The sequence below is a fragment of the Littorina saxatilis genome, linkage group LG4, assembly GCF_037325665.1.
Source record: "Littorina saxatilis isolate snail1 linkage group LG4, US_GU_Lsax_2.0, whole genome shotgun sequence".
Taxonomy (NCBI): domain Eukaryota; kingdom Metazoa; phylum Mollusca; class Gastropoda; order Littorinimorpha; family Littorinidae; genus Littorina; species Littorina saxatilis.
Genome location: NC_090248.1, coordinates 61,985,980 through 62,009,007, shown reverse-complemented (window position 1 = coordinate 62,009,007; position 23,028 = coordinate 61,985,980). Strand labels below are relative to the sequence as shown.

Below are 23,028 nucleotides of genomic sequence, written 5' to 3'. Positions count from 1 at the left end.
TTTGAGTCTGATTCTGGATTTGAAGTGTGTGTGTGTGTTTGTGCTTGAATACTTTTGCATGTATGCATGTGGTTTACATATATGGTTGAACTCTTGACTAGATGATATTGATATTTGCAGTCATATGCTTGTATTGCAGTGGAACCCCCCTTTTAAGACCCCCAATTTAAGACTCCCTCTCTTTTGAGACCAGTGTTTTCTCAGACTTGTTGTTTCTAACCTGTAATTGTACCCCCATTGTAAGACTCCCTCCTTTTTAAGACCTGATTTTCTCAGATTTTTGGAGGTCTTAAAAGGGGGGTTCCACTGTATACGTTACTATAGTTAAATAAACAAACAACACTGGCGTAACTTTAGCCTAGCATTCTGAAATCTTGAAAATGTTACTCTGCACAATTGTTTTAATTCGGTAAATAACTAATTAATTGATTTAAAGTTGTTGTTGATGATGTTATAAGACATTGACTGGATTCCGTGTGACAGAAGTGTTTGGCGGGGAGCGGTACGCTGGATGCAAGCCGGGACCCAAGCTGGTGGTCCACTACACGGGGCTGGTGTGTCCGCCCGCCGAGGTCTGGTGCGAACGAGTCACCGGTCACTCCGCTCTCATCGTCTGGAGCAAAGGTGGGTGTGCTTCATGCAGTGTTGTGTGTGTGTGTAGGGGGGGGGGAGGGTGAGGGGGTCTGTATGCATGTGTGTATGTGTGTGTGTGTGAGCGCTCTTACATTGTACAGCAAGATTTTGTTATCTGTCTGTCTCTCTGTCTCTCTCTCTGTCTCTCTCTCTCTCTCTCTCTCTCTCTCTCTCTCTCTCTCTTTCTCTCTCTCTCTCTCTCTCTCTCAGTCTGCCTGTCTCAGTCTTTGGCTGTGTTAGTTAGCTTGTAAGATTCAATCTACTGCTGTCTGAATTTGAGATTTGATTTTTTTTATTATTTGATTTTGATGTATATACACTACTCACAAAAAGTTAAGGATCACTATGAGAAAACAGGTGGTCAATAAAATCAGTTCGTTACTGTTATTTATTTCTTAGTCAAACCAAATTGTTATGAATTCTTGTTCAGCTGTAAGTGGGCGATGTTGTGTTAGTGGGAAAATTGCACGGAATTCTGTACTACTGAGTTTGGTAGCAAATGAAAAAGCGGAAACTTGCGAAAAAGGACCTTGTTTTGGACCGTTCAGCCCGAACACATTGCACAAGCCACATGGAAAAACCATTATGCACGTGCAAGCACTGCTGTTTATGTGTGAGATGCTGTCACTTGCTTGGCTTTTTGAGAAGACATACCACCAATATTAGGCATTATCTGACAATGCTTTCCCGACGAAAATTGAACGAGTTTGAGAGGGGACGAGCTGTTGCATGATTCCAAGATGGTGTCCCCAAGCGAAAAGTGGCCAGGCGACTTCACGTGTCCATCTCGGTCATTGTCAGACTGGTTCAACGTTTCCCAGCCACTGGGAGGGTCCAGGAAAGACGCAGACCTGGGCGACCAAAGAAGACAACTCCACGTGAAGATCGTCTCATTGAACGACTAGCCTTGCAAACAAGAACAGCCTCTTCCAGCATTATTCGAAGGCAGCTGAGGGTGGCTACTAACACCAACATCAGCCAGCAGACCATACGGAATCGCCTTCATGGGTTTTGCCTCCGTTCTCGTCGCCCAGCTGTACGGCCACGCTTAACTCCAGCCCATAGGGCAGCACGCCGCGCCTTCTGCAGACGTCACGTGAGGTGGACACGTCAGCAAGGTCCCAGGTCCTGTTCAGTGATGAATCACGCTTCACCCTGAACCACAACGACGACCGACTGAGGGTCTGGAGGCGCCAAGGGGAACGCTACATTGACGCCACTGTCCAAGAAAAGGTGGCCTTTGGTGGAGGTTCTGTAATGGTCTGTGGGGCCTTCAGCCTTCACCACAGAACACCCTTGTTTCATGTACAGGGTAACCTGACTGGCCTCCGATACCGGGATGAGATCCTTCGACCGCTGGCTGTGCCTACACTGCAGCAGATGGGACCGCAGGCTGTCTACCAGGATGACAACGCTCGCCCCACAGGGCAAGGGTGGTCAACGACTTTCTGCAGCAGTCTGGAGTCAACAGAATGGAGTGGCCAGCATGCCGTCCCGATCTCAACCCGATTGAGAACCTCTGGGATGAGTTGGATCGCAAAGTGAGGAGCAACCACCCCCCTCCCAGGGATGTTCAGCACCTCTACCAGGAGCTACAGGCTGAGTGGCAGGCGCTTCCACAGAGGATCTTCACGACCCTGGTCAACTCTATGAGGACTCGGTGCGTCGAGTGCCAGAACAGCCAGGGCGGTTACACGCATTACTGAACTTTTGGGAGCATCTGAATGTCATGTCTTGTGATTTCAACGACTTTGTGAAATTAAATTTCGATACGTACACACTTTGATAAAATGTACAGACCACACGATTGCTCGAAATTGAAGGAAATGTTGTATCGTTATTGCTAAAGCATTGAATTAAACGTTTGCCAAATACCAACGCATTGGCTTTCTTATTTGGAAAGTTATGAATTTGTGTGCAAGTGATCCTTAACTTTTTGTGAGTAGCTTAGAAACATGCTACATGTAATGACTTTCTCTTCTCAGATACATTTGTCATTGTTGATGTTGTTGTCCCTGTCATTGTTGATGTTGTTGTCCCTGTTATTGTTGATGTTGTTGTCCCTGTTATTGTTGATGTTGTTGTCCCTGTCATTGTTGATGTTGTTGTCCCTGTTATTGTTGATGTTGTTGTCCCTGTTATTGTTGATGTTGTTGTCCCTGTTATTGTTGATATTGTTGTCCCTGTTATTGTTGATGTTGTTGTCCCTGTTATTGTTGATGTTGTTGTCCCTGTCATTGTTGATGTTGTTGTCCCTGTTATTGCTGCCACTGTTGTCAATCATTTGGTAAAGTACATGTATATAGACACCGTGTTGCTTGGTGTTAAGATGGCATGATGGTGTTTAGCACATCTCTTGTTCTATTAATTGTTCTCTATTTGTTAGTTTCCCACTTTGTGGGCATGAGTCTTTTGACCGGTGTAATTGTTTTTTAATCATTCAGTGTTTTGGTTCTGTGAATGCACATTGGCTGCGCCTTCTGCAGTCGGAGAAAGATTTACCTGAATAGAAATACAAAGTATTGAACGTGCTTAATTCTTACTCACAATATCCAGCAGGTACAGATCTAGGAGATTATTTTATTCCTCATACCCGATTCACAAAATCTCTGTTGACAGAAGAATAATGTTCAGAAAAAATCATTGCACAGAACAGAGTATTATCGACCGAAAGACCATTATAGGTGCCATATAGGTCTGTCAATCCCTAGCTAAGCAAAACAAACTCTGGGTGGAATGCCTTTCTACCTGATTGCAATTGCCAGTGTGAGTCAGAGAACCTGGGGTTCATTTGTTTTGATAATGATAAGAAACTGTAGCCCTGGTTGATTTGATGTGTGTGTGATTTGCAGGGTGTGTTGCCTGTTGTTGGGTGCTTGTGTCGCTCGTACATGCAGTGATCAAATGGTTTAAAATGTCGACATTTATTTAAGATTTCAAATAACCCAAAAAGTTGGAAAAGAAAGAGAAAAAAGAAAAATTACAAATTAGTCAGAGCTGAACATTTAAGTACTGAGAGGGGGGGTCCTGAATTTCATGTGAGGGAGACTCGTAGCTCAGTTGGTATTGAGCACTAGACTTTGAATCCTGGCTGGGATAGACATCGGTCAGCTTTATTTCATGACTAAGGGATGGCATCCATGTCCCACCCCCATGTCACCACATTTATGACAAATGGCCTTGGTCACTCTGCCAGAAGTGCAGGTGGCTAGTTCCACCTAAACACACACACACCTGGCTTGCACAGCTCTTGTTGCTGCTAGCTTTCCATTGGGAGGAACCAACCTAAATTAAGTTCATGGCAATGGGATGATGAAGTATGAAGTGAAATGAAATAAAGTATTCATAATGGTGATCATCATAGCTGTCTGCCAATTAATGGTCAAGCAGCAATATAGTCCAGAGATCAACTCACCCCAAACACCCATTAGCTGTTTGGCTGGCAGCACTGTGTTTAGAGTGACCGTGTGTTTGGCCAGCTGGCAAGATCAGGGGGTTGGGGGTCCATGCCATAGTGTTTAAAGTGACCTGTGTGTTTGGCCAGCTGGCAAGATCAGGGGGTTGGGGGTCCATGCCATAGTGTTTAAAGTGACCTGTGTGTTTGGCCAGCTGGCAAGATCAGGGGGTTGGGGGTCCATGCCATAGTATTGAAAGTGACCTGTGTGTTTGGCCAGCTGGCAAGATCAGGGGGTTGGGGGTCCATGCCATAGTGTTTAAAGTGACCTAGTGTGTTTGGCCAGCTGGCAAGATCAGGGGGTTGGGGGGCCATGATGTAGACCAGTTGTGTTTGAAGTGTCCAGTGTTGTAGCGTTAAGCGCTGGCAGAACTAATGTTGACGCAGGGTATTAGGCAGGGTTTGGGAACACACTATGGTCTGAAAGGTCCAAGCTCATAGACAACCTGTCTCCCCTGAACTGACCCTTAGTGACAAATTGACAGCTAGCTTCTGGGGCAGCTGAGGCCACCTCTCCTTTGCCGTAGGGAGTTTCAGGCAGAGTGGGGTCTCTCAAGTGAATATTCAATGTCAGATTTACTGAGAGAGTCAATGCTGAAGTTTTGATTTTGTGCTAGTCAGCAGTCCCTGCAATGTACGGCCCCCGGCGTGAGCGGACACCTGACATGTACGGACACATTTGCTTGGCACGGAGTGTTTTCCTTTTATATTTGCCCCCCCTTAAACGGACACCTGCAAAACGTGGACCCGGACACTCATTTTCGGTCCCAACAGCAGGTCATACCTCCAATGTACGGACAGACCATCGTCAAATTTTCACCACAACAAAATCGATAACAGAGCAGTCCGGCTCTTGGTACAAAGATCACAGCCGCAATGGCGTGATGACAGTCACTGATAACTTGAGTGCACGTGTACCCATCGAAGTATTAGGAGTTTATTGTTATTGTTTAGTAGCCACAAGAAGTGATTAGCATAAACTCAATCCTGTTGTTTGTGTGTCTCTGTGTGAGTGTATCCGTCGCGATATAACCTTCGTGGTTGAAAACGACGTTAAACACCAAATAAAGAAAGTGTGAGTGTATGGGGGAGGGGGTGGTGTGGTCACCCCTCCCGTGACCGGACACCTGCAATGTACGGACAGTTTTGCTATGGCCCAAGGGTGTCCGTTCATGAGAGGGACTGCTGTACATTTGCGTGCACGTATCTGGACGTATGTGTTCAAAGAAAAACGTACTTGTGGTGATCAGACGCTGAGAACTTAACTTCTGACTGTTGCAGTTTATTACATACATGTATAAAAGAGTTTCAGGAAAATATCTGTGAAAATGCCTTCTGGACATGTGTAGTTGAAGAGATAGATTACTTGTACAGACATTGGGGCTTTGTTCCTGTATTGGCTCTCACTTGAGTGTGTACAGAGATTGCATGGGGCTTTGTACCTGTATTGGCTCTCACTTGAGTGTGTACAGAGATTGGGGCTTTGTTCATGTATTGGCTCTCACTTGAGTGTGTACAGAGATTGGGGCTTTGTTCCTGTATTGGCTCTCACTTGAGTGTGTACAGAGATTGGGGCTTTGTTCCTGTATTGGCTCTCACTTGAGTGTGTACAGAGATTGGGGCTTTGTTCCTGTATTGGCTCTCACTTGAGTGTGTACAGAGATATTGTAAAACTTCTGTGTTAAATTATTAACTCTATGCACCTCTATTGCATGATAATACGTTATTAAAGAGTTGACTGTTATCACTTGGTGCTGAAGGCTTTTGTTTTGAAGTAAAGTAGTGACTTCTTGGAACAAAATCTGATTTGGAGGACAATTAATTTAATGGAGTATTAATTACTTTTAGTCTTCCTATATATTAAGTTTGGTTGATTCATCTCATAACAAGTGTCAGTTTCACATTCAGTGCATCAATAAATTAAGCTCACAATATGTATTTAAGACAAAACAAACCACACACACACACACAAAACAAACCACACACACACACACAACAAACCACACACACACACACAAAACAAACCACACACACACAAAACAAACCACACACACACACACAAAACAAACCACACACACACACACAAAACAAACCACACACACACACAAAACAAACCACACACACACACACAAAACAAACCACACACACACACACAAAACAAACCACACACACACACACACAAAACAAACCACACACACACACAAAACAAACCACACACACACACACACACAAAACAAACCACACACACACACACACAGAACAAACCACACACAGAACAAACCACACACAGAACAAACCACACACAGAACAAACCACACACAGAACAAACCACACACACACACACAAAACAAATCACACACACAAAACAAACCACACACACACACACAAAACAAACCACACACACACACACAAAACAAACCACACTCATACACACAAAACAAACCACACACACACACACAAAACAAACCACACATATATACACACACAGAACAAACCACACACAGAACAAACCACACACAGAACAAACCACACACAGAACAAACCACACACAGAACAAACCACACACAGAACAAACCACACACAGAACAAACCACACACAGAACAAACCACACACAGAACAAACCACACACACAACAAACCACACACACACAAAACAAACCACACACACACAAAACAAACCACACACACACAAAACAAACCACACACACACACACACACAAAACAAACCACACACACACACACAAAACAAACCACACACACACACACAAAACAAACCACACACACACAAAACAAACCACACACACACAAAACATGATCGACTAACATCATACAAATTTGAAACATTCCAGATTTCACATTTCTCTACGTATATATACAAATGAACACTGAACTGATATTAAAGAAAGGCGCACGCGATATCACTGTCGAAACAGACCAATAGCAGAAGATATCATCACACAGTCAGTCAATGTTAGATATATTGCTAATTCTCTGGACATTTTGTATTTACTGTAAAGAAATTACAAAAGTATTTGTCTCAGTTTTGGCTGTTCCATATCCCTCCCTCTGATTATTATTTCTTTTTGTTCACTCTTTTCTTGTACTTTTCAGTATTTTAAAATGTCTTTCCTTTCAAAAAGTCTTTAGTCACTTGCTCAACTAAATTCTGGGATAATTACATATTCATATATATTTGTTTGTTTTTAAATTTAGATGTTTTTGTTTTTGAAGTGGGGAAGCAATAAAGAGGTCGTCGATATCAAAACTGATATCGACGGAAATGTCGTCGATATCACTTTTGCACTGAGCTCAGTTTTGCCCAATTGACCAATGGAAATCCACGTAACATATGAAATAGCAATATGTAGTACTATCATTGATCAACCAAAACTATCTTGAGAATAAAAGGTTGTTTTGACGAATAATGGGATGAGACCTGGAACTGATATGACCGAAAGGAGTTGAATGCTTTAGGTCGGACACGTTTCCCTGCATTGTCAGGTTGCTAGGGGCTGATAGCAGGGTCAGGATCGAGACATTGTGAATGAAGTTCGACACAGACAGCGATCGAGGGGTGTAAACAGATTGTGCATTGAAAGTGAATAGGGTGGGCCGTGTAAAAGGCCCTTTAGTTCCTGATTATGTTTGTGACACCAACAGCCACTGACAGTGTGTGTTGAATAGACCCAGTGGAGTGGGATCACTGTTTGGTTCCAGGCTGATCCTGCTGTGTATACTTTCTCCGCTTTTTGGCCCCTGCACGGTTGTTGTTGCGATTCTAATGCTGAACGTGTTTCTGGTTTAACGGCATGTCTCCACTGCAAAGTCAACATGTGACTGAAGTCAACTTCATGTGATGGTGCTGTTTACTGTGGGTTTTTTCAGTCTTGTGGATTGACAAAATGAAAGTTTGGACATGACAATTGAGGGCGATTAAGATGGCATTACTGTTTACTGTGAAGTTTTAGGTCTGCGACGTTTTTCAGTTATGTGGATTGACAATATGAAAGTTATGGCGATAGATAGATGGCATTTCTGTGTGATGGAAAAGTTTTAGGTCTGTGTAGATTTTCAGTCTTGCTGAGTGGCAACCAGGTGAACTTTGGATTGATCAGTGATAATGCCATGGGTGCATGGTTAAGTTCTGTGTGATGCGACCATTATGTCAAGAGTGATTATATTTCCTTGTAAACTTTTGGTGGATGTAGCTGGTTGTTTCTGAACATATGCTCATATGCCCCGGTAAGTTTATTTGTTTTTGTTTTTTTCAATACATTCACTTGTTTGTACATGTATCTCTTTAAGCTTGTGCTTTCTATCAAATTTCTCTTCTGTCTTTATTAATCTAAAGTAATGAATGGAGGTAGGGATCTAAAAAAGAAGGAAGGTTATGGTCACTTATCATCCATTCGAGGATATACGCATTCTCTGCTTAAACAGCCACAGGTTATGGGCATCTTAGAACAGGGCTATGGTGTAGAGAATGTTATGATGGTGGGAGAGGGGGCCGTAAAGCAAATAAACACAAGTGTTTTGAAGTTCCCAGCCAACTGAGTAATGAAAGATTTTGAAGAATTGTTCCCAATGTTTTCTGAACTCAGTACTCACAGACAGATTTATGGGTGTGTAACTGAACTAGAAACTAGTGTTGGTAAAGCAGTGTGATTTATACAGGTGTTGAAAAGAACAGCATACAGTGGGAGGTTTATTGCCTGCCTTTTTCTTTTCATGAGACAGTTGCTTTTGATGGAGGGATTAAGTGATCTAGAAAGCCTGTATAGCCTGCAGGAATGCATGGCTTGGTCAACACAAGTTGTACATGTCATATACACCATTGAGAGTTGATCGGTGTAAATAAACACCACTGTCAGGCTTTTTGGTATTTTGGAGAAGAAAAAAAATGGATACAGTATAACTGGCTTTATATAATATGTGACTGGGAAGTCTGTGTGTATATGTGTGTGTGTGTGTGTGTGTGTGTGTGTGTGTGTGTGTGTGTGCACATTTTTCTGTGTGTCTGTTAGTGTAAGTTGAGATCTGTGTGTGTCTGTGTGTTAATTCACATGCATGCTTATATACTGTCTCATTCTTATTAAAGTACAAGCAAAGATTTGTGGCAGCAGGAATTAATTTTGAGATAAGGTTGTCATCCCCATGAATGTGTATATATATATATATATATATATAGCCAACACTTCCCAGATTCAGTGTGACATAGACTTTTCAAGTTGAGAATTTACTATGACAAGCTGTCTTATGAAACCAGGCTTTCAGTGGTTGTAGCGCACAACTTACAATATCCCAGCAGCTAATCCAGGGCTCATTCTGTTTGCTACCGGGCCCTACCGGTACTCTGGGTACCAGTGGGTCAACCTACCCCGAGTGTGGTGCTGACAGATAGGCTGGTTGACCTTAATTTTGGCTTGTGGGCTGTCAATATTGGCCTTATCAATCTCCCTGACAGCCTATTAGCACTTACCTTTTCCTCATTTCACCGAAACATGTTGCCAAGTGCTTGTTACACTCACTCAGATTGGAGACTACAGTGGGACTCCCTGTAAGACTTTAGTTTCACAAATCTGAAAAAAATACGGTCTTAACAAAGAGGGAGTCTTAGAAGGGAATACATTTACTGCAAGTCAGACTAATTCAAATATGCTTTACATTTATCTGTTTCGGTTTGACGAGAAAGTTATTGCATACAACAGGGAACTAAAGAAATTTACATCAAAAACAGAGAAAAAATACATCAAAATTTTATGAAAAGTTCATGAAAAGCAGATCTAACGACCTTTAAGGTCTTTAAAAGGGAGGAAGTTTTGATTGGGGGAGGAGGGTAGCTTAGAAGGGGGTAGGGGATCCACTGAAGTGGGTTGGGTTATGGGAGGAGAGTAGCTTAGAAGGGGTAGGGGATCCACTGAAGTGGGTTGGGTTATGGGGGGTGGGTAGCTTAGAAGGGGGTAGGGGATCTACGGAAGTGGGTCGGGTTATGGGAGGAGGGTAGCTTAGAAGGGGGTAGGGGATCCACTGAAGTGGGTTGGGTTATGGGGGGAGGGTAGCTTAGAAGGGGGTAGGGGATCCACTGAAGTGGGTTGGGTTATGGGAGGAGGGTAGCTTAGAAGGGGGTAGGGGATCCACTGAAGTGGGTTGGGTTATGGGGGGAGGGTAGCTTAGAAGGGGGTAGGGGATCCACTGAAGTGGGTTGGGTTATGGGAGGAGGGTAGCTTAGAAGGGGGTAGGGGATCCACTGAAGTGGGTTGGGTTATGGGAGGAGAGTAGCTTAGAAGGGGGTAGGGGATCCACTGAAGTGGGTTGGGTTATGGGAGGAGAGTAGCTTAGAAGGGGGTAGGGGATCCACTGAAGTGGGTTGGGTTATGGGAGGAGGGTAGCAGTGGTGTGTAAAATGCCCAGTGTAGTGTTCGCTGGTGGGAAGGTATTATACGGGACAGTATTGGCACTTGAACCACCTCTTGATTTCAATAGGGTGCTTTAGATGAGGGTCATATATCCTGGTGATCTGTTTTGTGGCAGACTGGTTGTACAGGGGAACCCGGCCCCTTTCAAGACCTCGAACAATCTGAGAAAATCAGGTCTTAAAAAGGAGGGAGTCTTAAAAAGGAGGGAGTCTTAAAAAGGAGGGAGTCTTAAAAAGGAGGTAAAATTACAGAAGTTATGAAGAGAACATCTCCAAAAGTAAGGTCTTAAAAGGGTGGAAGTCTTACATTGGGCCGGGTCTTAATGGAGGGATTCCACTGTGGCACTTTTGTGAGTGGGTAACCTTGACACTGACTCTTCATATAGTATTAGTAATGACCAGAATTCTCTGAGGTGTGTTTGTAAACTGTGTTTACGTACTTCAAAGCTGAAAGATTTGCTTTTATTGGGAGTCTTCGATTGCAATAAGAGTTAACTTTTCTGAGCTTTTTCAGTGCGTCATAGAAAAGAATGGAGGTCAATGTTTTCCACAGTGCATCGAGTGTGCATTTCTTTTTGTTGTTTGTTTGTTTGTTTGCTTAACGCCCAGCCGACCACGAAGAGCCATATCAGGGCGGTGCTGCTTTGACATTTAACGTGCGCCACACACAAGACAGAAGTCGCAGCACAGACTTCATGTCTCACCTAGTCACATTATTCTGACACCGGACCAACCAGTCCTAGCACTAACCCCATAATGCCAGACGCCAGGCGGAGCAGCCACTAGATTGCCAATTTTAAAGTCTTAGGTATGACCCGGCCGGGGTTCGAACCCACGACCTCCCGATCACGGGGCGGACGCGGCCAACCGTGCCGGTCTTTTAGTTGTGTAGGTGCAGTAATGTCATAACTGCCACTCAACGAAAGGCATATATTACTGGCAATTACTTCGATAGTTTGACCCACCTGCCGTGAAAGTATCATTTGTTTTCATATAACTCTCAGGCAAAGGGGTCAACAGAGTTCGATCTGGAGGCTGCAGTGAATCAGCACTACTAGTTATGTTGAATGCTCTTGGATATAGCGAGGCATACAACTTCTTGTGAAAATTGTGCTTACACTGTACCAGTAAAAGATATTTATCCGATGATTACTGGACTTGACTGCCTGTTGTCAATCTGTGTGTGATAGTCATTTAAGTCTGTGGCGTTGTTTGTAGGTGAGGCGCGCAATTGGCGCACTTTATTGTTAGCACATAGCTGACAGCTGTTATTAATTGTGATACTGTGATTAATTGTGATATTGTTGTTGTGATTGCAGGTGAGGAGCGCAAGGCACACTTTGTGTCGGCGGACAGCTACCAGGTGACGTGGTGGCCCGGCGACCGGCCACAGGATGAGATCAACAGTGACAGCACGACGGACGATCACCTGCTGATCACCACGCTGCGGCCACACACCACCTACACCGTCGTCGTGGAGGCCAGGAAGATGGAGAAGTACAGGGACATGGACGAGACTGTCTGTAAGTCAGTGTGTGTGTGTGTGTGTTGGGGGGCGGGTGTGTGTGTGTGAGTTTGAGTGTGTGTGTTTGTCTGTGTGTTAGTGTGTGTGTGCATGTGTGAGTGTGTGCGTGTTCGCATGTATGCATGCGTGTTTGCATTTGTTGTGTTGTGTTGTGTTGTGTGTCTCCTCGGTGTGTCTATGTCTATATATTCCTGTCTGTGTTTATTTTTGTAATCCCACTGAATTGTTTGTTGTGGGTCATTGTCCTGTCACTGTCGCTCAACCCCCACCTCTCTCCCCAGCCCCAGCAGAGACCCCCGAGGGCCTGAACGCCTTCATCCTGTCCTCCAAGTCAGAGCACCTGACGGTCAGAACAGCCAGCCCACCGGACCCCCCGCACAACGTGGGGATCTCCGCCACCACCTGCAACTCCCTCAACGTCGCCTGGGATCCTCCACAGGAACACGGCTCGGAAGTCATTGGTCAGTTGCGGAATTTATTTTGTTTTTACATTTAGTCAAGTTTTGACTGCTGTACGCATTACTTTTTTTTTCCCTGCCCCCTTTGAATGAATGTGTCTGTTGTTATGAATTGTATTTTTATCTTTTATTCTAAACTGAAAGTTTTCCTTAAAGTATACAAAATATCTTTTGTGAAGTGTATTGTGATGTGTTCTGTGCCCAGCTATTCATTCGCATGGAGTGCATCTCGATCAATGCCCAGGACCTTAATTTTGTATCTGATTTTCAGAACAGTATTTTTGAAAATCTCTTATTCTGAACTGAAAATTTTTCTTGAAGTATGGAAATGTATAGTGATGTATTCTGTATGCCCCCCCACCAGCTATCCGCATGGAGTGCGTGTCACTCAACGCCCAGGACCCGCACCACGTGACGGAGGACATCATGCCGGACTCAACCTCCGCCGACATCACCGGCCTGCACGAGAAGACGGAGTACCTAGTGCGTGTGGTGGCCGTCACCGAGGAGTACTTTGACCGCCTGCCTGACAAGCACAAGCACAAGAAACTCCACGCCATTCCTCGTGACGCCCTCGTGGCCCAGGAAGAGTCGCCGTGGTTACCCAGCGCTAGTATCATCGCCAAGACTGCGGGTACGGAGGCTCCGGCCAACATCCGCCTGACTCAGTCGACCATGACAGCCCTGACGCTGTCGTGGACCCCGCCCCTGGTGTATGGATCCAACAAGCTGCTCAGTCAGGTGTGTAGTGCGTAGTGTTTGATGTGTGTGTGTGTGGTGAATACCAAACTCCATGATTTATGTTCTTGACTTGAGATGCTCAAGATGCTCTGATGATGATTATTGTTCAGCAGTAGCTGAGTCCAGGTAAATGCTCAACAATGTTAATTGTTGCATGGCTTAGTGCAGAATCCATTTCTTAAAACGGAGAGACCATAATATTTTACTTTGGGTAGACTCTGTTCGATTTCAAGCAGTGGTTGTGAAGAGAGAAACGGGAAACAGAATATGCACAGGACGCCATGTACATATAGGTTACACACTCCGAGTTCTAAATATCGTGCATTTTTTCCCTAGGGTCGATTTTCAGGTAATACTTGGAAATCTACCCGAGGGAAAATATGCACAATATTTAGGACGAGGTGTGTAAGCTTTTTATCCCATTACTCCGACGTTTTCATTAAAAAACACCACTTTTTGACACAAACTCTGCGAGTGCCTGTTTTCTGCTGGCCAAACCTTCAGCGACCGCACATCGTGTCATCAAATTCATGTGCGAAACGAGTCCCCTTTTGTCTTTTTGGTAAACGCGCCATAAAACGTCTGCTTTTTTATTTAGTCATCAATTAAGAAAACGAATAACAGAGATTGCGCAGTTCAATGCATTTGAAACTGTGCAGTTACCGCCCGGTTTCAGTCGGTGACCCAAGTCGGTTGTCAGAGGCATTCGCCAAAAAGACTGCGAGTGTGTGATTTTACAAGCGATGAGGATGATTGCTGAATTTGTGCTTATTCGAGCTGTTGTGCTTCAGTGTTCAAATTTGGATTACTCATGTCCATCAGTCTTAGGCCAGTAAGTTATCTGTACTGTACTGCGGTAAGCTTAGTTTTGTTCTGTTGGTCTATTCAATGTAGGTCAAAACTTGTAAATCTATCTGCCTGCATGACCTGAACCTAGACACCGTTGTTTACTTTAAAATTGAAAAATAACACACGCAAGATCCGACCTTCTTCGCCACCTTTTATTTTAACCGTATCTCCAACTTTGTAAGTGGCAATTTCCATGTTGCTGGTCAACTTAAACGACAGATCTGCAGCAGACGACACGGATGGGACAGCCTTGTTCTGTTGAACCAGATTTAGCAATCAATGCTCTAAAAGCGATAGCAAATGAACAAAACTGTAAGCATTACTGTTTTAGTTTAATTCTTATTTCGTCGCTCAGGATTTTGAATCAGGATTTTGTTGTCGGGATTGATCTAAGCGGTTGCCCATGAAGAGTACTAGAGTTGTGCGCCTTGAATCACTGTCTGTCTCTATCGCTCTCTCTCTCTCTCTCACCGCTTCGGCCAACTCATAATCTTCATTCAGCTCTTTTCACCCCAGCAGATTATGTGTATTTTCTGTTTTTTTTCTTTATTTCTTCAATGTTAAAATGTATGTAGATCGTTAGCTAAACGTGAGTTCAACTTTTATACCGCAGAATATTTCAATCGTTTTGCTGAAGAAAGTAGTCTCCGAGTTAACGATAAATATGCAGATGACCTCAATAAATTATTCAATTGTACTCTGAGATCAAAGACAATGACCAATGACAGATGAGATCGAGACTCGGTTGTGATGGATTATCCATATGGTTGTGATGTATTATCCAGAATAATCACCTCCTCAGCTAACAGAGACAAAGAGGCAGGTCATGGGATAAAATCAAATTATGCCTTGACTGATACTGAGCGTTGACTTGCCTCAGATTGTGCGGTGGCGAGATGTTCGGCGCACCAAGCCCAGTGACCCGGAGGACCTGATTGTGGCCTCCCACGTCAGTCTGCTGCCCACCGAGGACACACTCACCATCAGTGACCTGGTGCCTGGATCACAGTATCAGGTGTGTACTGTCTGTCTGTCTGTCTGTCTGTCTGTCTGTCTGTCTGTCTGTCTGTCCAACGTCAATCTGCTGCCCACAAAGGACACACTCACCGTCAGTGACCAGAGCTAAGGTGTACGAAGAGAAACTGGGTACCACCCAATTGGGTGGAATAAGCCGCAGGTTCTGATTGGTTGAAATCACAACAAATCTCAATTTCCACCAATCCGACCCCACTGCTGCATATCACCCAGTTGGGTGGGACCCAGGTTAACTTCATGCACCTCAGCCCTGGTGTCTGGGTCACATTATCATAACCTCAACTCAATTGATTTCAGGGGTTTAACTTTTTTTCAATTTTATCTGACACTCTTGCTCTAGTCTTCTCAAGAGTGTAAACTAAACAACATAGCCTCTGATAAGAGGCTAGCTTTGAAGTATTAAATTGATTTTAAAAATGTAGGCTTGTGTTATCTAGTGTTTTATTTTTGATCATTCAGGATTGATTTATTCATTACATGAAGATGTGGGAAAGTGGGGCGGTTGGGGGGGTGTTTGCCCCATCCTATATTTACTGTTTACACTATTACACCCCAAACGCTGCATCATCAGACATAAATACTTAACAATTTCTTGTTCAGATCGTGATCGAGGCGGTGGTCAGCATCAAGACGTCGCTCAACCCTGACCAGTGGGATTCTGGGATAGAGAAGTACCGCCGCACAGCTCACGTCATGTCCAAGCCCCTGGTGGTGTGGACGCGAGCGCCCATCGAGCCGCCCAAACTCCTCGTACAGTCCTACGACCAGAGCTCCGCTGTTCTGTACTGGGAGAAACCCATACTTATGTCCATCATTGGCAAGGTGAGGAAACTGTGTGTGGGGTGTGTGGGTTTGCATGAGTGTGTGTGTCTGTGGGGGGGGGTGTGTGTTTGTCTGTCTGTCTGTCTGTGGTTGTGTGTTTGGGGTGTGTGTGCAGGCATGTGCGTGCATATGTGCTTGCGTGTATGTGATCATGCATGTGTGTGTGGTCATAAAATTATGGTCACCACCAGACTGTGCATGTATGAGTATCAGGTATCACTCAGCCAAACCACACCTGTTTGTGTCCTCAGGATGACGAGGGCAACCCGCGCTACCTGCGGCGCTACCTGGAGGGCTACCGCCTGGAGATCAACGGCAAGCTGCAGAGCTGTCTCGGACCCCAGGCTCAGACCTGCACGCTCACCAAGTGCAAGCCCGGCAAGGTCTACAGCGTCGTCCTCGTCGCCATGACTTGTACTGAGGACAGGCGCAGGGAACGCAAAGAAAAGGTTAGTGTGTGTCTGTGTGTGTGTGTGTATGTGTGTGTGTGGTGTGTGTGTGGGAGTGTGTATCTGTCTGTATGTCTATTTCATTCCATCATCATCTTAATTTCATACAAGAATTTGATTCATTTTGTCATTACGTTCCACTCTGATGGCACCACTAGAGATAGGACCAAAAACATTATCAGATAAGTTTCATTCATCTCGTGGTAATTGTTTGTTTGTCTGTCCACTATAAAGACCATTGGTTCAATGGACATTTTTTAGGTGGTTTTTTTTTCTCGAAAATTGAACGTTCCAGTAACTTAAACCATTCTTCTTCTTTTTTTTTATTCTGTGTGTCTGTTTGTCTGAAATTTGTGTATGAATGTTGAGATTTCACATGTGGTAGATGTCACTTTCTACGTGAGTATTTATTGAGTGTGTGTGTGGTCAGTTCAAGGGCTACTTCAAGACAACGGCCCCTCAGGACACAGACTACGTGGGTTTGCTGGACGATGACCTCTTGGACCAGGCTCCCTCTGACGCCATGGACATCACACTGCCAAAATCACAGGACGGTAAGCTGGTGTTTGGGTTTCTTAGCTAGCCTCCATTCCTATATCTCAATGTGCGTCTGTGGAAAGAATGCTTGGAATTTTTGGAACGTTTCATCAGGGAATGTGAATTCACATCACTATCATTCACTGGTGTGAATGTATTGTTTTGTCCTGAATGAAACGTTCCAAAAATTCCAAGCATTCTTTCTATAAGACTATATGTCATGTGCCTGTGGCAGGTTTTTTGGAGCTAAATTTTATGTGCCTTTGGCAGATTTTCTTGAGACTAAAGTCCATGTGCCTGTGACAGATTTTCTGGAGACTAAATGTCATGTGCCTGTGACAGATTTTCTGGAGACTAAATTTCCTGTGCCTGTGTCAGGTTTTTGAAGACTAAATGTCCTGTGCCTGTGACAGATTTTCTGGAGACTAAATTTCAAGCCTGTGTCAGAATTTCTGGAGACTAAATGTCCTGTGCCTGTGACAGAATTTCTGGAGACAACATGTCATGTGCCTGTGACAGAATTTCTGGAGACTAAATGTCCTGTGCCTGTGACAGGTTTCCTAGAGACGGTGAAGACGAGTTTCAACCACCAGGAGGAGCGGGACAGTCGGACGTTCGGTGACGTGGAGGTGTCATGGACCATCCAGGGCCAGTCCAACCTCCTCAAGCAGTTCTCCATCATCTGGTACTCATCCGAGGACCGCGTCATCCAGACCAAATACGTTGGCCCCGAGAAACGCCGAGCCACCATCCCCGTCACACATCTCAAGTCAGTACCTTTGTTTGTTTGTTTTTTTAATTCAAGTCTGCATCTCTATGTGTTTGTTTGTGGTGGGGGGGGGGGGGGGCACTATCTGATAAAAGCAAGAAGGGATTTAATGGATAAAAGAGGGTTTTCAGAAGGTATCTGTGTGAGTATGACTGTGTGTGTCTGTCAGTGTCTATTTCACTGACCTTCACATGACCAGGATATATAGGACAGACAGATGGGCAGGCAGGTGGATCTCTTTCTCCATCTCTCTCATTATCTCAGTCTCTGTTTTTTACATTTAGTCAAGTTTTGACTAAATGTTTTAACGTAGAGGGGGGAATCGAGACGAGGGTCGTGGTGTGTGTGTGTGTGTGTGTGTGTGTGTGTGTGTAGAGCGATTCAGAGAAAACTACTGGACCGATCTTCATGAAACTTGACATGAGAGATCCTGAGTATGGTACTTTAAGTCTCCGTGTGTGTGAATGAGTGTATGTGCGCCTTGAGTCGCTTGTTGGTGAGATATGTGCGCGTTATAAATATTCGTATTATTATTATTATTATTATTATTATTATCTCCAAACGGTTTTTTCATTTTTTTGATAAATGTCTTTGATGACGTCATATCCGGCTTTTCGTGAAAGTTGAGGCGGCACTGTCACGCTCTCATTTTTTAACCAAATTGGTTGACATTTTGGTAAAGTAATCTTCGACGAAGCCCGGACTTTGGTATTGCATTTCAGCTTGGAGGCTTAAAAATTAATTAATGAGTTTGCTTATTAAAGTTGTCATTAAAATCGATTTTTCGCAAACAGATTTAAAATTGATTGCATCGTATTCTTCATCACATTCTGAATCTAAAAATATATACATATGTTATGTTTACTCTTAAAATGTGATCACAATTAACGAAAATAGATTAATTAGTCTTACGATTAAAATTTAAGAAATCGATCCAAAAATGATTTAATCTTATTCTTTATCATTTCCTAATTCCAAAAACATAGATATGATAGGTTGTATTCAAAACAAGCTCAGAAAGTTAACAAGAATACAGAAAAGCGCGCTTTCCTGCTTAGCACAATACGCTACCGCGCTAATCTGGCGTGTCAATATCACTACGTTTTGCACGTGGGAGGTGAGCGATTTCCTTCACGCGGGGATTGACGAAGCTGTACTGTCTTGGTGAAAAAATACAGTGCGTTCAGTTTCATCCCGTGAGTTCGACAGCTTGACTAAATGTAGTAATTTCGCCTTACGCGACTTGTTCTTTTCTGACATGGGCAGAAGGCCTCGCTCAATAAAAACATTTGTTTGTTTGTTCATTCAGTCTCAGTCTATTTCTGTCTGTCTCTGGGTTTTTCTCTCTCTCTCTCTCTCTCTCTCTCTCTCTCTCTCTCTCTCTCTCTCTCTCTCTCTCTCTCTCTCTCTCTCTCTCTCTCTCTCTCTCTCTCTCTCTCTCTCTCTCTCTCTCTCTCTCTCTTGTAACAGCACGTATAGTGGACCCCCCCCCCCCCCTCCCCCACCTTTGAGATCTCTACAAATCTGAGAAAATCAAATCTTAAAACGGGGGTAAATTTACAGAGGTTATTAACAAAATATCTTAGAGAACAGGGTTTTAAAAGGGCAGGAATATTACATTGGGGTTTGCATAGGGGGTTCCACTGTAATAGTTGTACAGTTGTCTTATCATCAAGTGTTTGTGTATGCAGGTCAATCTACACAGTGACGGTAGAGCCGTGTTACTACACAGATGTGTTGCCACAGCAACCGCAGGACGTGCACATCATGATTCCCGGCCCGCCCGACGCGCCCGAGATATTCCTGCGCTCCAAGGACAAGGACGAGTTTGTCATTGAGTGGGGCGAACCTCGCTGCTACGGAGGGGTCAAGGTCAAAGGTTATCAGGTGAGGAGGCTACAGATGATATTCATGAGCTGTAACGGGATGAGAGAGTTATGGATAAGGCGCTGTGTGGAGGATCATTTGGCTGGAAGAGGGGACAGGGTGGAGCCTGATGGCTCAGTTGGTAGAGCACTGGACTTGTGATCCGTGGGTTTGTATGGCATTCCGTTTGTCAAATAATTATTTGGATACTTTTTCATGTTTTTTTCACCAGTTTTAGCTAAATAATCATTATTTAGAAACTCATGTGCTAAATAAGTAATTGTTTATAAACAATGTAAAACAATTCTAAATAATTTTTTGTTTACGTAAACAATTCATTATTTACCTAAACAATTCATTGTTTACGTAAATAATTCATTGTTTACGTAAATAATGATTTATTTACGTAAACAATATATTATTTAGACTTATATTACATTGTTTATAAAGAATCAGCAATGTTGCTAAATAAATCATTATTTACGTAAACAATGAATTATTTACGTAAACAATGAATTGTTTAGCCAACACATTTTCCATTATTTAGGGGTTTCTAGGATTCGCTTCTGAACTAAGTTTTATGTCTTTCAGTGATTACTATAATTGAATACAAGGTCTCTCCACACACTCTTATCTTAAAATAGCTGTTGTTTGGATATTATTTTATTTATTTTACAAGCCGAGTACGAAAATAACTGATCTCATACACAGTCAACGGTCAAGGTCAATTAAGGTGTTTCCCTGCCGGGAGTGTTTAGTGTTTGCATTTTCTTGCTTGAAGTTGTTGAAACACAGTTTTTTCCCCCTTATGTTCTCTGTTCTGTTTATGTCCCAACAACATGCCTGTCTTTCCATTTCTCTTCCTTTCATCGTTTCATTTCAAAGAGAAAAGTAAAAACAGCTGTGAACCGTTGAAAAACGGGAAACAATGCCTCCGACGCGTTCCGAGAAGACTCTGGAGTGACTTCCCTTGCCTCATGCACAGGCCTCATGCAAAACATTGCGATCGGGCGAGAAGCGAAAATATTCTGAGCGATTGTTACCAGAGGAGAGGCGGCGATACCACCAGAAGATTTTAGAGATTGACGGGAATGATCCGTATGACATTCTCAACCAGGTGCTGGTCAGCAAATCCGGACGATCTGCCAGAGCTGAGTTACATCAACATCGTAAATTATTTTGTGCTTGGCAAGAGTGCATGCATACAGATACACATGTGAGCAGCTGAAAAGCTTACAAGTACAACAGTTTGGATTCCTACCGACTTTTTGTCTCTGGCTGGGTGAGGGATGTCAATTAAGTGCTACAGCCCAGAACTCTGTCATTTCTGCAAAGGTAAGAATGTGCTTTCAGTTTATAATGAATGAACGTGAGTGTTCTCTGTCTTGTGTTGCTGATATCACAAGTTGCAGTTCAGGATATTGTGTTGAGGCTTTGTCTTTGATATATTCTTCGCTTCAGTTTGTATTCTGGACTACGACAAAAGCTGTAGATAGTCTTGAATATATTTATATTTTGAAATAGCTTGCAAAATATTATATAAATTTATAATGAGCTTCATGTTCATATTCAGTTAAAAATCTGTTGTTTACTTTTCATTGTTAAGGTTATTGTAAAGCACGTTATGTGCGTCTTAGAGTTATATTCATTCGATTGACCTAGCTGAATGCTGATTTGTGCGACCTTCAATTTATTTTTCAGATTCTTCATTCACAACGCCTTAATGAACCAGCACTTTCTCCTTGGATCATCGCCACTTCTGATGGCAACATACTGGCAGCACACTGTACCTGCATGGCCGGAGTTGGAGAAACCGGCATGGCCGGAGTTGGAGAAACCTGCACACACGTCCCTTCACCTTCAAGGAGTCAGCTGTTGAGTGTGCTGTGGCAGACCGCCATTTCTGTTTGGAATCTAACAGTGAGGGGATGCTTTGTCTGCGCAAAGACCACCCATACTTTAGTCAAGTACAGTGCCAGATTGTTATGACCAGTTCCTCCTACTGCGATTTCATGGTGTGGACTACTGTGGATAAAGTTATTGTCCGAGTATTGCCTGACTGTGATTTTTGGGCAATGTGTGTGGAGAAAGCTTTGAAAGTGTTCAGACTCGCAGTTCTTCCAGAGCTAGTTGGAAACTGGCTGGACAGAGAAGCTGAGCCTCTACAAGCAGTGGATGTGAACCAGGAGCAGCTGCAAACACCAGCCGTGAAACGCAGCAAGAAACAGTGACAATGCCAGACTCGCTTGCTCATGTGTGTGGGAAAACAAACATGTATGACTGTACACATAGAAAGTGGCAGTAGTAAAGTTGTAGAGAGGGAGAGAATACATCGAACGCAGAAGAAGAAGAAGAAGAGAGGGAGAGAAAAGAGAGCATGTAATGTTTTAAATCACAGTTCACACTCACAGAGAAGTCATCAATTGTTCCATTCTTGTTTCATTTTATTCTTAAAGTAAAATCATGCACAGATGTAGACATACATTTTGTTTAGGATCACCGACCACAATACAAAATCAAGTGCTACAAGTATAAATTATGATGCATACAGGACCTTATTTTGTGATTGTTTTACATCCACTGCTGTGAATAACAAAGAATCATGAGCAGTTTGATTATCAACTTATTCAGCCAGGTATATTGTTCATTCTCCTTGTTCAATGTTTCCAGTGACACGGATTGGCTGCTTGATTTAGGGAACAAATAAGAGTGTGTGGTCCAGCGTAGTTCTGCATCAGTACAGTCAAGTAATTAATACAGTGTTTAAATTGGCAGTGGAACTGAAAGTTAGTTTCTATTATCAACTAGTTCTGTTTTGATGACAACAAAATTGAACACATTTATTTCTGCAAAAAAGCGCACAGGTCTTTGATCATAATGAATAGTTATGACTCACATACCCACAGTATACATGTTATTTCAATTTTGAACATTTAGTGAAAGTGTTCTCTTCACTTTGGCTTCATACCTGCAATACTGGTAGTGGTATGTTCAGTGTTGCTTGCAGTTGCATGTTATTGGTAGTTTAAATGTGTGCTCGCATTTCAAGTGTAGGCCATTTAATTTTTCAATGCTCCTTATCTTGTTTCCTGTGTAGAGCTATTTTGAGGTTAATCAGCATAATTCAACCTTTGTCAGTTGTGTCAATACATGTCACATTTATGCAAAATGATTTCAAAGTGTATGTTAAAGTGGTGTGTGTGTGTGTGTGTGATAGAAAGAGTGAAATCTGCTCTTGAATTGGAAGGAAATAGCAGCAGGTCAGATCATATACACATGTATATTCAAATTCAAGATTCCATCCAGTGAAAACATGATAACAGAAAAACTGTTGCTACTGCTCATGTGAGACACCTGAATCAGATACAATACACCACAGTTTAATTAACACATTCTTTAAACAATGCCTTCATCTTCAAATTCAAGATTCCGTCCAGTGAAAACATAACAGAAAGACTATTGCTACTGCTCATGC

At 43.2% G+C, this 23,028-nt stretch overlaps 1 protein-coding gene and 1 long non-coding RNA gene across 4 annotated transcripts in view; both read left to right on the top strand.

The window, feature by feature from the left end:
* LOC138965301 (uncharacterized) overlaps positions 1 to 23,028 on the top strand; it is a 148,853-nt gene that overhangs the window by 98,549 nt on the left and 27,276 nt on the right. For all 3 annotated transcript variants that reach the window (XM_070337428.1, XM_070337427.1, XM_070337426.1), the window contains 10 exons: positions 484 to 624; positions 11,822 to 12,025; positions 12,309 to 12,488; positions 12,850 to 13,226; positions 14,956 to 15,090; positions 15,711 to 15,932; positions 16,184 to 16,381; positions 16,812 to 16,935; positions 17,474 to 17,687; positions 19,379 to 19,574. In XM_070337428.1, the coding sequence (XP_070193529.1) occupies positions 484 to 624; positions 11,822 to 12,025; positions 12,309 to 12,488; positions 12,850 to 13,226; positions 14,956 to 15,090; positions 15,711 to 15,932; positions 16,184 to 16,381; positions 16,812 to 16,935; positions 17,474 to 17,687; positions 19,379 to 19,574 (1,991 nt within the window). The remainder of the gene's footprint in view (positions 1 to 483; positions 625 to 11,821; positions 12,026 to 12,308; positions 12,489 to 12,849; positions 13,227 to 14,955; positions 15,091 to 15,710; positions 15,933 to 16,183; positions 16,382 to 16,811; positions 16,936 to 17,473; positions 17,688 to 19,378; positions 19,575 to 23,028) is intronic.
* Positions 19,725 to 22,725, top strand: LOC138965296 (uncharacterized). Its single transcript, XR_011455398.1, has 2 exons — positions 19,725 to 20,888; positions 21,255 to 22,725. It is a non-coding gene; the product is annotated as an uncharacterized lncRNA (long non-coding RNA).